This window comes from Taudactylus pleione, unplaced genomic scaffold (assembly GCF_031769625.1).
Source record: "Taudactylus pleione unplaced genomic scaffold, aTauple2 ptg001005l, whole genome shotgun sequence".
In the NCBI taxonomy this organism is placed as follows: Eukaryota; Metazoa; Chordata; class Amphibia; order Anura; family Myobatrachidae; genus Taudactylus; species Taudactylus pleione.
Window position 1 is genome coordinate 463,054 of NW_028285406.1, and position 16,423 is coordinate 479,476.

The window sequence follows — 16,423 nt, forward strand, 5'->3', positions numbered from 1 at the left end:
AAGAAAGTGTGTGAGGCGAGTGTAGACAAGTCTCTCCAGTAGCTTGGAGGGGCATGGGAGCTGAGAGATAGGATGGTTATTTGAGAGAGTGTTAGGGTCAGAATTTTGTTTTTTCAGAATGGGAGTAATCACTGCGTGCTTGAACAGTGATGGAAAGATACCAGTAGAGAGAGAGAGATTACAGATTTTAGTTAGGGTTGGGATGAGCACAGGAGACAGAGCTTTACTGATTTGTGAGGTTATAGAATCTAGAGGAGAGGTAATAGAGTAGGAGGATGAGAAGAGTGTAGATACTTCATCTTAGTTTGTGAGATCAAATGAAGAGAATGTGCCAGAGGGTTCAGGTAGTGAATTGAGCAGGACACTAGCTGAGGAAGAACATACCATTATCTCAAGCGCTGACCCCCTGCAGGTGCCTTTTCTTGCAGACTTTTTTCGCAGCTCCTGAAGAGTCTGGAAAAGTCAAGGGAAAGTTCAACTTAAAAGATTAACGTGGGGTTATTGAATTTCCCGATAGAGGTAATTAGCCATGGTGAAAATCCCTTGGCTAATTGAATTCCCCCACAGTGTAGTATGTTTATAAAGCCAAGGTGAACAGAAAAAATGAAACTGTATATGCATACCCAAAAATAATGGTCAATGACATTCGAGAATAAGTGAAGAAAATTGAAAAGATGAAGATAACACCTCCTTTTCCAGTAAAATAACCTCAGGAAAAAAGTAAATAATAATAGTGTAGAATGTGCCAAACTAGTATTACAAGTGAACAATTATATCTTAATACCTTAATAAAATGAAGTCAATGGACCTCATTCAGAGTCTCTCCACAGGGCACACTTGCTCGCTGGGAGCGATAATCGCATATCTGCACATGCGTATACTTCGCAGTGCTCGTGCGCAAGTCATTCGTTGCGATCTGATTTTGGTAGCTCGCAAGCCACTTTCAGGTCGCTGCTTTGAGTGACAAATAGTGCCATTTGTGGGTGTTAACAGGGGAATGTGCTTGTGAACGGGGGTGTGGATGTGCGATCGCAGGCGTGTCTGACCGTCAGAACGGCGTTTAATGGGTGTGCATAATTAGCAAAGTAGCGTCACTGCACACGTGTCTTGGTTGTTTTTTAGCCTGAACTGCTACTGATTAATGAGGCACTTCCCGGAGGTGACGTGTGCTGCGAGTGACAGGTGTGAGGTTTTATAGTCCAGCATATGCTAACTGCCGTCACTCACTAAGACATAGAGGGCATCCTTACAGCGCAAAGAGCGATCGCTTGATTTGCATACCCGGCCCCTTTTTGCAAGCTAGCGATCGCATCTTGCGAGAGACTCTGAATGAGGTCCAAAGTCTTCCATAATAATGGCTTTGTAGGGTCTTCCATCCAGATAGAAATGTATAGCGCCACCAATTGGAGTTAGCAAAGAACCATTTCTATGATAGAAACAAAGGGCCACAACAGTGTAGTAATGTAATGTAATCTTTATAAGGTATTGTGAGAGAAGCACTGGTGAAGTGCTAAATGGAGTGTACATTTGTCCATGGTTTCTGACCTATGTCTTTTAAACCCCAAGGAAAAGTCTGTATCTGCTTTGTTGGAGTTTTGGGCTTTGAGTAAAAGCCAGATAATGGGTCCTAAGGGATTTGGATGTGAGAATGAAGGGAGGGCTCCATCCACAGGGCCTTATTGGCTTTTCCGGCCTTCTACCTGAGAGCAGGCTAATCAGTGCCTGCAGCTGGGAGAACCTTGTATAAGCTGTGTTAGGGCTATGGCTCAGAGTTTCACACCTGGGGAGAGCAAGCAGTCAGGCTTGTTCAGAGACACTATGTTGTACCTCTTGTAAGTAATGTGCATATGCCTATGTTTGTGGTAAGGGCAGTAGGCTTTACCATTTTTGAGAGAGGGAAGTTATTGTCTCGTTAGCGCCCAGACGGTCTAAGATTTTTGCTTATAATTTTCATTTTATTTCTGCACAATAAAAACTATCCTAGGCTAGCTTACATGAAAACCCTGGACTGGTGTGCTGTTTTCCTGGCTGCTGTGTGTTAGGCGGTGTTCAACTACCCCAGGAGAGGGACCTCCTGCCCAAACCTATTACAGCATTAAAAAAAAATAGGGAAAATACACATACATTATAAGGTGTTTAGAAAAGCTAAGGGGGAAATTTCTTTGGTAGAAACATACCATCTTGTTGGACACCAACCTGTTGGATACTTGTTTGGACTTTACCTGTGGAGTCATCCATCTGGCCAGAGGACTCTACGCTTAGAAAGATCTCAGTTAAGCTCAGCTAATCTTGAGAAACCTTGTTGTATACCTGATTTTTCCTACTTTTTTCTAATAAATATAATGTTAATTGCAGAAAAAGAATGTTTTCTCATCTATGCTACTAATATACAACTTCTGTCATGCAATTAATCATATATTTTATTTCATTTACAATTATAAGAAAATATTCCAAGCAAACAGTACGCATGCCTGGGAGTATGTGACTAGCCCAGTTATGATGGCCATGAATTCCATGAGACAAAAACCAAGAAGACCCTCTGAGTATGAGTCTCTCTGCCATGAAGTATTGAATAAATGAATATACGTTGTTATTTATGTGATTAATGGAATTGTATCACACAGCTGGAATTGGCAGCGGACAATCGGAAAGACACTGGACCGCAGAGCCCTAGGGCTATGTTGAATCTGAAACTGAGAGCAGATCACAAGGCCAGCGTGGGGCTGGTGGCTGTGGACAAAGGTGTCTATGTGCTGAACAGCAAGTATAAGATCTCACAGAGCAAGGTACAGTATGTTGAGTAATAGGTGACAGATATTGAAGTTTATTCATAAATAGCAAAGGGACCTGGCTTATGCCAGGTCACCCCAGTCTGCCCCTTTCCTGCTCTGCCCCCTCCCTCCTGCTCTGTATAGCCCCACCCCCACTTTCCACTACTCACGCCCAACCCCTGGCTCCACTCCATCCAGGAGCGTATTAAGAGAGGAGGGAACCTGCGTGCATTCCCCATCCGGGGTCCCCTCATTTCTCCATTATGCCCTGAGTGCAGCAGTAGACTCTGAGCTCTAGTTTGTGCCCAGAGTCTATTTCGCACGAGCAGGTCACTGGGAAAATGGCGCTGCAGCGATTTCCCTACTGCGTATGCGCAAAATGCCAGGAAAATACCATTTTTCTGGCGATTTATGCAGCACTGCTACAGCTGGCGCAGGACTTCGGAATGGTAAGTATTAAAAATATGGGTGCAGGATGTGCAGTGTGGGCCCCCTTGGACCCAGGGTCCATGTGCACCACACACTCTGCCCCATTATAGCTATGTCCCTGGCTCCACTCCAACCACCCATCATTCGGTCACCCTTCCTGCTGCATTCTACTCCCCATAGCTATACTTACCCTGGTCCAGGTGGCTGGCTGGGTTCTCCTATTCTGCAGTGCTAGGTCTGTCCCCTCTCCCTCACAGTGGGAGCCATTGGATGGGTGGCACATGCATGTTAGAGATGGGACAGACCTTAGCAAATTATTATATAGATTATGAAGAACACACAAAGGCCCTCATTCAGAGGCGGTCACAAGAAGCGATCGCTCTCTCTGAATAAGGACGGCCGCTTCCTTTTTTTTAGTGCGGCCTCCTGGTCGCTAGCCAACCAGGGTGATGGTCACGATGGTGAACACCATCGCGACCATCGGGGCTTCCGACGAGGCCCTAAGTTTGGGTCTCGGCAACCGCAAGCCCCAGGGAGCTTCCTGCTCTGATCGAGCAGGAAACTCCCCACTGACATCACTGATGATGTCAGTCCGTCTGCCCACAAAATGGTAGGCATTTCCATTTCCATTTTGGAAACCAACCCCCTGGCCCGCCTACAAAACGGGGCGGGCTGTCGATCACCATCGACAGCTGTCCCTTTTGTAGAGAGCTCCGGAGCGTGAGAATTTCTCTCTCGCTCCGGGGCTTGCTCACACGCAATGCAGCCGCTGCTCGTGCACAAGGCTAACCATCGACCTAGTTGCGAGCGCATCAGCGCTTGCGACCGGGTTTGAATGAGACCCAAAATTCCAACTTGTGACCGATACTTCTTAAATCTTATAACTGATTTGTTTTCATTTTTATTTCTTCTATAATTTTATGGAGGTGATTATGCGTAAGTCTCAGGACTCATGTTTCCTTCTTACAAGGTTTGGGACTCTGTGGATAAGTATGACATTGGCTGTACACCGGGCAGCGGTGCTGATGCTCTAGGAGTGTTTTATGATGCTGGCCTGGCCCTAGATACAAGCTTCAAGATGACAACTCCTCAGAGATCAGGTGATTATAGGTTATAATAGATAAATCAAACCTTGAAGAGTGAAGAAGTGGATAAGTGGAGAAGTTGTCTATAGCAACCAACCAGCCATCAGTTTATAAATTGTACTTGACAAATGCTAGCTAGAAACTGAGTGGTTGATAAGGACAACACCTCCACTTCACCACTCTTTGGAAAGTTTGACACATTTACTCCATAGGTAGAGACTAATCCAAATCCACAAATGGATCAATAATGTGAAAGAATCTATATGGTTCATTGTCCAATATTCCTCTGTTACTCTGGAGCTGAATCAGAATTGAAAGAAGTCTCCATCCTAAAGTGTATTATTAGGTAGAGTTACACTTATTGACGTGATGCAGAGATTCTGGCATTCAGGTCCCCTTCCTTCTGATCACTTCAAGTACCCAAAGCTTCTTCATGTGGACAATCACTATCAGTGTTGTTGATTACCTTTAATTTCCCTTTATACAGGGGCAAGTGAACCCATACCAAAAATATGAATATATTTGCTATGTGCTTTCGTTCATTTTATTTTCTGTCTCATAGCTTTAATAGAAAAGAAGAAGTCCTTGTCACTGGGAGAACTTGGGGAATCATTTTAGATGTGAGATAATCCTTTACTTTCATATATTTGGTATCCGTTCACTTTTTTTTTTTTTTTCTTTACAGCACTATTAGTGATTTACATTCGAGATGCCCTTGTCCTCTCTTTTTTTCTGAATTTGAGAATTATGGTGTATTTCAGATGAGGATTGCTGCCATCCCATATATTAGGCCAATATGTGTTCTGATTTTCAGGATGATTTCCCTTGAGCCCAGAACAAGCGATACTGAGCGTACACACTTAAATATATAGCACATCGTTTCTTCGGATACAATTTATCGTTGCTGCTGTACACACTAGAACAACCATCTTTAAGATCACTGGCTGGGAAAGGCAAGAGGTGATGCCTTCAGAGGCCAAATCGGAATGACATTCGCCTGGTCGTCCAGGTTGCGTACACACTGAGTGATGTCCTGATACCGCTCCAGTATGTACTCATCTTAACACCATTTGGATATTTGGACTTTATCTGGATTAATTTGCTTCATATATTATATACACAGCTGATTATATATATATATATATATATATATAACTTTCATCTTGTGCTGAAATTTAATAGATGGAAGTTGATTTATTTTCAACACAAACGCTGCCCCCTGCCAGTACGGCTCTACAATAAATAAAATACATAAAGACCAGGAGGATGCAATAAGTTTTATTCGTTGATATTTGAAACTTGAAATTAACACTTATCTGAATATCTTTCTGAATATCTTTTCCATTGTAAATGTCGTTTTTTTTAGCAGCTTCGATCCTTCTTGCATAATGTTTATTTGTGAGACATGTCGCTTTGTCACCCAATCACCTTGGTTAAGAGAAAACATTTTACCACTTTTCATCCCCTTAAAGTGTTGAATTTAAAAAAATCCCAGCTTAGTGGGTGCTTACATCATGGAAGGAACATGCTCCCCAAATTTCATTTTTTCCAGGTCAGGGGATTTGGGCAGGGCATTGATGAGTCAGTCAGGAGATTTGTTTTATATAGAGTAGTGATACAGTATATATATATTTATATACTATATATATATATGTTAGGATCTGCAGGTAGTGGATCATCTTGGTGGCAGGTCCCAGCCATAGTTGTGACTGGGAGACTGCATCATGCCCTGTCCCTGTTCCGGCTGTTACAGGTACAGTAGCTGGAAATCCTATCTTGTCTGTGTTTAGCTCATAGCCTGACATACCTGTCTTCAGTTCCAACAAATTAGCAGCGTTAGTCTGGTAATAAAGAAAAAAGTATATGGCAAGGTGAAAAGTAAAGAGCACCTACTAGTGCCACATAAATAATAATACCGTATATACTCGAGTATAAGCCGAATTTTTCAGCACATTTTTTGTGCTGAAAAAGCCCCCCTCGGCTTATACTCGAGTCATGCCCGCATGGTACGCAGCTGAGTAGCGTACCATGCGGGCCACGGTGCAGTCTGTGTCTCTGTGACACAGCTGCACTGCGTGTGTAGCGCTGACCGGACGGATTTCGGTCAGCGCTACACAGTGCCAAACACACAGCCGCCAGAGGCGGCAACTGTGTGTTTGCTGTAATCAGCAGCCGATGAGAGTTTGTCAGACTCTCATCGGCTGCTGCTGCTTCCACTGCGGGAGCCATCTTCCGGCTCCCGCAGTGGGTAATGGGAGAGACGTCGTCATGACGACGTCTCTCCCATAATGCAAAGCGGCCGGAGGAGCCAGTAGCAGCGTCGGGACCAGGAGCGGGGTTTCAGGTAAGTGTTTTTTTTTTTTTATTATTATTATTATTATTATTATTATTACATCTCTCTCTACTGGGGGGGCTACTACTGGGGGCAGTACCAGGGGGGGATTACTACTGGGGGCACTACCAGGGGGGGTATTAATACTGGGGGCACTACCAGGGGGGATATTGCTACTGGGGGCACTATCAGGGGGGGTATTACTACTGGGGGCACTACCAGGGGGGTATTACTACTGGGGGGACTACCAGAGGGGGAATATTACTACTGGGGGCAGTACCAGGGGGGGATTAATACTGGGGGCAGTACCAGGGGGGAGATTAATACTGGGGGGGCAGTACCAGGGGGGTGATTACTACTGGGGGCACTACAGGCCAGGGGGGGATTAATACCGGGGGCCCTACCAGGGGGGATATTGCTACTGGGGGCACTACCAGGGGGGGTATTACTACTGGGGGCACTACCAGGGGGGTATTACTACTGGGGGCACTACCAGGGGGGGAATATTACTACTGGGGGCAGTACCAGGGGAGGGATTACTACCAGTAGCTGCTGCATTTCCCACCCTAGGCTTATACTCGAGTCAATACGTTTTCCCAGTTTTTGTGGTAAAATTAGGTACCTCGGCTTATATTCGGGTCGACTTATACTCGAGTATATACGGTAATCCATGATTATATTACATTCTAGGTTACAATAGTACAGATCTCTTCTTTAAGAACCACACTTACATTCCATATACCAGTTACATACAAATCCCGATGTTTATATTTCATAAATTATTTATTTATTATTAAACTCCAAAAAACAAGGAGAAAATATACCAGAAAACAGTTGAAATTTGCTTAAAAACATATAAAATTCCAGCAATATGCGCGCTAAATTGATATATTGCTGGAATTTTGCTATTTGTTTTTATGGGTGAAACAGGTGATTTCATTGTCTAGCATTGTGCTGATTTATCAGGAGCACCAGGTGGAGTGTTCAAAAATGTTATTTTGATTTATTGTAGTTAAAATGTGCTTACCTGTCCATAAATGAGTTAGTTAGATAAACTCTCCCAACACATTCCATACGGTAAGTCAGACTTCATCATCCCCTTTAGCTACTTACTATCTCTTTTCTATCTATTTCTATCTAATTGTTTTGGGACTTTTTATAGTGAAATTTTTATTAAACAAAACTATCTGGATTTCATATGTATCTAACTGGTATATGGGACACAAGTGTGGTTCCTAAAGAAGGGGTCTGTACTATCATAGGGCCTGATTCAGACCCACTCGCAAGCGGCTGTCCGCTCGCAAGTGGGTCGATGTTGTGCACTGCGCATGCGCACGACGGCGGGAGCTCCGTCGTGCGCATGTGCCAGACGCGACGAGCGAAGGACTTTCCTTCGCTCGTTGTGTCTGATCAAAGGGGGCGTGCTGTCGATGTTGATTGACAGCATGCCCCCTTTGGTGGGTGTGCCGGGGGCGTGCCTCCCTGATGGGGGCGTTCCCAAGGGAACGCCTACCGTCAGAAGCCGGCCCACTGACATCACTAGTGATGTCAGTGGGAGTGATTTTGGCTCTGATAGAGCCAAAAACCTCAACCGCAGGCTCCGGCTCGCAGTGGCGATGGTCGCGATGGTCAAGACCATCGCGGCCATCAACCTGCACGCTCGTACAGGCTGTGGGTGGTGACCCACAGCTATACGAGCATCCAGGAGGACGCTCCATAATTATGGAGGACGGCCCTCATTCAGAGCGTGCGCTCTGCTCAGAGCGTACGGCTCTGAATGAGGGCCATAGTCTTTAAAACAACTCAAGTAAAACTAATGCAGTACCAAACTATATTGGTAAAGCATTATACGCTATGTGCTGATTTTCTGTTTTTTTTATTCATGTATTTGGATCCATAAAAAAGTCCTTGGGATTCTACTGAGAGGACTACTAGAACTGTTGCTGGGTGCTGCATGCCAAATTTCAGGGCAAAAAATTAAATAATGAGGATTTGGGAGTAATCTAAAGTTTAAACTGTCAGTTTTTTCTGCCACTTTCAGGACGACTTTTCTGCTTTTATTTATTTTAGATTTTTGGGAAGGCATATTTCAGGGCAGAGGACGAATTTAGACTTTGGGTTTGTTTTGTTAGGTAGCTCTTGTTCCAGTGTAGGTGCTTTTGGGGTTTAGGTAATTGAGAAAGTTACAGTTTTTAAACTATTAGCCCACAAATGCCCCATTACATAGATATGGAGCTTCAACTTGTAGGTGGCCTCCTGCAGGGGGTGTACTGTGGCTTCACTTGGGTGCACAAAGATGGATTTCCTTTGCATGCGTTAGTGTAGGTGGGACCGGGCAGAGGTAGTGAGCGTCAGCGGTGGTGTAGGCGTTAGCCACAGCTGCGGACCTGGTGATGAGGGTGGCATGACCCGGGGTGGGACCTGGCGGCGGTGTGGGCATTGGCAGTGGGACCCGGCAGCAGTATTGTGTTGGTGGTAGGCCTGGATCCGAGAGGATCCAGTCCCTGACAGCCATTCTGCAGAGTTCAGCTGTGGTGCCCATCTCAAAAATAGTGCTTTAGTGCTTTATTTTAAATTCAAAGATGGCTGCTGTGAGCCAATCACGTCTTGTGATGTCATCGCCCCCATCCCCTCGGCTGGCTTATATAAGCCAGTGTGAGACAGTGGCATGGCAGTCTACCGGCATGGAGGGAGCAGTGAAGAGCTCCTAAAGAAAGAAAATGGCCAAAGTCCATGTAAAAGCGCTCAAAGGCTGCCATCCACTAAGTAAAGAGGACACCAGAAGCCCTGGGGAGGTGGCAGCCATGTAAAAAATCTAATTGGCTGCTAACCCCTAGGGGAAGATGCCTGCCAGATGAAGACACCAGAAGCCCTGGCAGGTTGGTGCTCGCCAGGCGAAGACATCAGAAGCCCTGGCAGGTTAGCACCCACCAGGCAAAGACAACAGAAGTCCTGGCAGGTTGGTGCCCACCAGGCAAAAACGTCAGAAGCCCTGGTGGGTTAGGCTCACAAGACAAAGTTGACAGAAGACCTGGCGGGTTGTCCCCTGCCAGGAAAGAGGATGGTGTTGCTTAATCTTCCCCCCTCTCCACACCTTTCTGTGTACCCCATCCACACTGCTGTGTCTTCTTCCCCCATTCACACCACTCTTATCCCATCTGTGCAGCTCTATCTTCTGCTCAGACCTCAGTAGCATAGACTGTATGTGTGTATTCCAATGAGCACACAATTCTGTAAATTAGCAGCTCCACCATTTTGTGAGTGGTAGCAATCTCACTCTATGAGAGTGCTGGATCTGCAGTTAACCACAGGGTGTGATGACATACCATATCTGTATTGCGGAGGGAACACATTCATTAAGGCGTCAGCCTTAATGATTGAGATTTCATTCCTTTTTTTAGTTTGAGTGGCAGAAATTAAGTAGGTTTTGTGAAATTTCAGATCATGTCTAAGAAGCCTTAATGGGACATGTGAAACTGAAAGGTATTTTGTGCATAGAATATACTGTATAGAAAGAGAGAGATCGCATACATACCAAAACCCTGCAGGATAAGGACAAGACTAGCACTTACATCAGTAGATAAAGCAGAGATATACACTACCATTTAAAAGTTTGGGGTCACCAAGACAATTTCGTGTTTTACATGAAAACTGACTTTTATTTATCAAATGAGTTGCAAAATGAATAGAACATATAGTCAAGACATTAACAAGGTTAGAAATAATGATTTTTATTTGAAATAATAATTTTGTCCTTCAAACTTTGCTTTCGTCAAAGAATGCTCCTTTTTCAGCAATTACAGCATTGCAGACCTTTGGCATTCTAGCTGTTAATTTGTTGAGGTGATCTGAAGAAATTTCACCCCACGCTTCCTAAAGCACCTCCCACAAGTTGGATTGGCTTGATGGGCACTTCCTGCGTACCATACGGTCAAGCTGCTCCCACAACAGCTCAATGGGGTTGAGATCTGGTGACTGTGCTGGCCACTCCATTACAGACAGAATACCAGCTTCTTTCCTAATAGTTCTTGCATAATTTGGAGGTGTGCTTTGGGTCATTTTCCTGTTGGATTAAGAAATTGGCTCCAATCAAGCGCTGTCCACAGAGTATGGCATGGAATTGCAAAATGGAGTGATAGACTTCCTTATTCAAAATCCCTCTTACCTTGTACAAATCTCCCACTTTACTAGCATCAAAGCAGCCCCAGACCATCACATTACCTCCACCATGCTTAACAGATGGCGTCAGGTACTCTTCCAGCACCTTTTCACTTGTTTTGCGTCTCACAAATGTTCTTTTGTGTGATCCAAACACCTCAAACTACGATTCGTCTGTCCATAACACTTTTTTCCAATTTTCCTCTGTCCAATGTCTGTGTTCTTTTGCCCATATTAATCTTTTCCTTTTATTGGTCAGTCTCAGATATGGCTTTTTCTTTGCCAATCTGCCTAGAAGGCTTCTTCACTGTAACGTTGGCACTGGCGTTTTGCGGGTACCATTTAATGAAGCTGCCAGTTGAGGTCTTGTGAGGCATCTATTTCTCAAACTAGAGACTCTAATGTACTTGTCTTCATACACAGTTGTTCACTGGGGCCTCCCACTTCTGTTTCTACTCTGGTTAGAGCATGTTTGTGCTGTACTCTGAAGGGAGTAGTACACACCGTTGTAGGAAATGTTCAGTTTCAGCAATTTCTCGCATGGAATAGCTTTCATTTCTAAGAACAAGAATAGACTGTCGAGTTTCACATGAAAGTTCTCTTTTTCTGGCCATTTGGAGATATAATCGAACTGACAAATGTGATGCTCCAGATACTCAACTAGCTCAAAGGAAGGCCAGTTTTATAGATTCTCTATGGAGCAAACCCATTTTCAGCTGTGCTACCATAATTGCACAAGTTTTTTTCAAGGGTTTTCTAATCATCCATTAGTCTTCTAATGCACTGAGCAAACACAATGTACCATTAGAACACTGGAGCAATGGTTGCTGGAAATGGGCCTCTATATACCTATGTAGATATTCCTTTAAAAACCAGACATTTGCAGCCAGTATAGTCATTTACTACATTAACAATGTATACAGTGTATTTCTGATTAATTTAATGTTATCTTCATTGAAAAAAACAGTGCTTTTCTTTCAAAAATAACATTTCTTAGTGACCCCAAACTTTTGAATGGTAGTGTGTATTGAAACATCTGGTTAATATAACATATACATTCAATGCCCACCTAGAGAGGTTGGAGAAAGGAAAGGAAACTACATTTAAGAGATCACTTTCCTGGGAAGAATGATACCAGCCTTGTCTCCCAGGGGACACATACTTTAACTTTCAAGAAGAACAGTACCTTTTTCATGCCAATGCTAAACCCTTCAATACAAACATTTTCTGAGGGTATAAAAAAAGTAAACAGCCCCATACATCGAGAGGCAACATGTATCCTATTATAATAACATTATAAAAAATTAATGTGAAGCTATCAAAACATTGCAAAATGTTAGCAATCTTGTTATATGAGCTGCCGATAATGGGGGTGGTATTGTTTTGCTCAGATACTCAGACTACTCAGCAGAAGTCCACAGACAATTAGCACAAGAGTGCTATATGAAGCTGCAATATGATCCTACAATGATATACAAGAAAGAACTAGTCATTGTAGTCTTGGTGTGAATAGTTATGTATTACTATAGAAATCCCTATTATATACACTTTGATGAAAGTGGACAAAAAAATTTCACAACCGCCTGGTTGTCTGATCATCATTGCAAAAGACTCTATATTATGTCAGCCGTTGTCTCAATTGTTAGATTTATACCTGCAGCCTCTAGTAAAGAGTTCAGCCAGTTACATAGCTGATATCACTGACCTCTTGCAGAAACTCCAGACCACTAATAGAATCTCTCCATAATCTATGCTTGTTACCCTACATTTCTCCAGCCTCTATACTAACATCTCGCATGAGGAGGGATTGCAGTCATGCCATGACTGGATTAAGAACAATAGCAACTATGTACATCTGCATTACGAGTATCTGACGTTATTGATAAATATCATCTTGAACAAAAATTATTTCCTATTTGAAAATTGCTTTCACCTCCAGAAACAGGGCACGGCAATGGGGTCCAATATTGTCCTATCATATGCAAAAATCTTTATGGCAGCAATTTAAAATATACAAATTTTATCAAACAGCGTTTTCAGTGAATATATTTTATTTTATGTCAGATATATTGATGACTTTTTTCTGATTTGGCAGGGAGGAGAAGATAGGATACTTTTGCTTCATTGTCTATCTTAACCATATTCTCGGTGCAATACAGTTTAGCCTCACGTTCAGTAGAATAGAGATTAATTTCTGAATGTAAACTAAAATAAAAATACTTTATTCCATGCCTCGAGTTTTCATCCACTTCCCTTGAAGAGGGGCTTTCCCTATTCACAACTATTATGGGTGATACATATTAACTCTTCAACACAACTTGAATATACCTTACAGGAGATGGGCAAAGGATTTCTTGATAGAGGTTATTGGAAGGAATGAGCTGGAGGAGGCCTTTAGGAGAGTGAGAGAACTAAAGAGAGAGGCCCTCCTGGAACCAAAACAGTTATAACGGAGGTGCAGACAAATTGATTTTTATCAGTACTTTTATGACAGCATCAGTATTCATCAAAAGCAAAATAATAGAACATTGCTATCCTGTCTTGTAGAAGGGAACCTCAAGCAACCTGAGATTTGCTTAAAAATGAGGATCTAACCTCAAAGATCTATTGGTCATTACAGACAGCTCTGAAGATACTGCATGACACTGGTTGACAAATAAAGCTGGAGTATACAAATGTTCAGGCTGCACGAATTGTGCATTCATGTTAGCAGGAAACGTATTTGTGAATCCGGTAAATAATGCTGACGTTTCTTCCAAGTACAGATTAGACTGTAACAGTAGGTTTGTTATCTACATTCTTAAGTGTCCGTGTAAGCTCCTTTATGTGGGCAAAACCACAAGGATGATTAAAGAAAGACCCACTTTAACCCCTGCCAGTGGAGTCAATGCTAACCTATGCTTAGCTGCCGGCATCTCAGTCTCAGAAAAAAATTGATCTCTCATTGGGTGCTGGGTACTCAGAAACCCCACCTCTGTGTACCACTGTTATACCAATATACATTCAGTAACACCACTCAGTGTTTGAAAAGGTAGTGTACAGATCTAAATTGGAAAGTACAAAACTTGACTCAGTGTTATTATTAAAGTCATAAACCATAAATACATTTTAGCTCTATATTTGTTCCCCTTATACAATATAAAAATGAAGTGATGATCATGTTAAATATTGATGTTATAGGGCATTATTGTGTCTCTATTATGTTGATAGTAAGGCTATTTTCAGAGCACACCAATTACCATTATTTGTTTTTTTCTTCTCAAGGAAGCCTTTTAACTCCTCCTAAAGTTCTCCTGGCAAACTACTCTCCAACCAGCTGTGATAAACCTTTCACAGTACAGTAGCTTAATATTGTAACCTTATAACAATTGATTGTTTTATTTTCATCGGGACTCACCTAAGTTGTCATTATTGTTTTGAACATATCTGGGAAGTTGAATATATGTTTTGGGATTACTTTTGCCATCCCTAACCCACCATTACTTGACACCACTACTGGAGTTACTGTCCAACGGACACTCATTGGCTGTGTCAGCTGTGCATCAACTGTATACAGTAACTGTCACCATCAGTGCCACTACCAGGCTCTTCCACCAACTACCCTAACTGCTTACTTGTGGGTGGTGTGTTCAGCACTTTTTAGCTGGTGACTGTTGCAACATGTTGATTCAGATGATTTACAGGTATACTGCCGACTTTTTGAAAACGCTATAATGAGGATTTTACCAAGGTTGACAAGGTGGCACTGGGAATATTGTCGACAATGTTCTTGTCGAGATTTGTACTGCATACCGATTGGCCAGAATCCTTGAACATTTATGGTAAAATGAATCAAGGAAACTTGTTAATAATGTACATATCCAAATGTTTGTCAACGGGCCGTGTTTCCAGCTTCAGGAAAGATTAGAGCCCTAACATGAATGTTATGTTATTGACCTTTTCATATAAAATTCTTATATCCTGTTAATCTCTTAAAATCGTTGTCTTGTCCTTTCTTCCTCAGAGCCTTTATGTCCAGCAAATCTGAACCGCAGACGACGTTCTTCAGCTGCGCTGATTCAGTTTAAGAATAATCAAGGTAAAACCAGAATAGAAGCCTCCAACCGCTGTTCTGGAGACTTGTTTATATGATATAAAGACCTAGCTCTGCATAACAGAAAAAAACAGTAATGTTTTTCATTAATATTGCTGGCAATTGTTTAAACCAATTTATTAATGATATATGAAGGATGGACAACATGGGAGTCTGTCTCACCCCATACTCACTGTAACTCTCCCCTCACTACACTAAGCTTCAGTGTCCATTGGTTCCTCTACCTGCATCACTGTGTCTTCTCTTGGTGCTGCTGACTAAGCTCTGATATCTAAACACTGCAGTGCATCTTCCTGGTCACATGACACAACCAAGGTGTCCATTAGTCCTCAAGGCATGCACCCATGCTCAAAGGCATGGCTCTGTTAGACCTCTTTCTGTGCAGCTTACTGCCCGTGGTGTGGTCCTGCCCCCAGCTCTGCAAGCAGTGTCTGACTATACAGAAGTGAGGCTAAGCTGTTACTGCCTCATCTCTCATCTCCATGCAATCCCAGGGAGCTTCACAATGCTAGTGAGTGTTAAATCTAAAAATGATTACAATAAACAAAGAAGATTTTTATAATTTTTAAATATATTCTTTGTATTATTCTAATTATTTTAATGTTAAATCTCAGGAGTATGACAGCCCCCTGCCTCCCCTGCCAACCGTGACTGCACTTTCCTACAGTACTTGCTGACTTTATAGGGGCAGCCAGGACGGCACAGCAGGGAACATTGCACGGCATAGGAGGGCATTGCAGAGGTGTGAAAGTGCAATCCCATGGTCGTGACTCCTCCCCTCGCTATAAATAGTGAGATTACTGACATTGTAAGGCAGGACCTGGCTATAGTGACACATTCAGCACAAATTCCCAATGCGGGCAGCTCTCGGGGATTTGAATACTCTTCCAGGTAACCAGAAGCACCACTCAAGATTCTTGGCCAACCTGGGAGAATAGGCAAGTTTGGTAAATGGTACAATTAATTTTCTGTTAAACCTTCTGTCAATCGAGCTCTGTCATGTGTGCAAAATGGTATGCGTTTGGCATCCCGGCAGGTTGGGATGCCGGCGTTTACATTACTGGCGCCAGAATCCCAGCACCGGCATCCAGACCACCGGGATGCCGAAGGTAAGTAACGGGTTGGGGGGGAGGGTTAGGGTCAGGTTTAGGAGTTAGGGTTAGGCACTAGGGGGAGGGTTAGGCACTAAGGGAGGAGGGTTAGGTTTAGGGTGCGGGGAGGGGGAGGTTAGGTTCAGGCACTAGGGGGGAGGATTAGGTTTAGGCACCAAAGAGGGAGGGTTAAGGTTAGGGTAGGGAGAGGAGGAGGGTTAGCATACTGACCAACAAGTGTCGGTATGTTAGCCCTGTCGGGATTCCAGCGTCGGAATTCAGACCGCCAGAATCCCGACTGTCAGTATTTCATACCGATTCCATGCAAAACACTAAATGCTCTATCGACATATGTTGATGGGAACCAGCACATCGGTCACTTAACATTAGTAAATGAAAATGTTTTAAAAAATAAAAGCAATGACAACCATGTGGACTAAAAAAATTGGTCAGCCTTCTATATA

The 16,423-nt window shown here is 43.1% G+C and overlaps 1 protein-coding gene across 2 annotated transcripts in view; it reads left to right on the forward strand.

Moving 5' to 3' along the window:
• LOC148454322 (complement C3-like) overlaps window positions 1–16,423 on the forward strand; it is a 284,622-nt gene that overhangs the window by 138,907 nt on the left and 129,292 nt on the right. For both annotated transcript variants that reach the window (XM_088461038.1, XM_088461039.1), the window contains exons 14-16: window positions 2,625–2,786; window positions 4,171–4,300; window positions 14,779–14,853. In XM_088461038.1, the coding sequence (XP_088317164.1) occupies window positions 2,625–2,786; window positions 4,171–4,300; window positions 14,779–14,853 (367 nt within the window). The remainder of the gene's footprint in view (window positions 1–2,624; window positions 2,787–4,170; window positions 4,301–14,778; window positions 14,854–16,423) is intronic.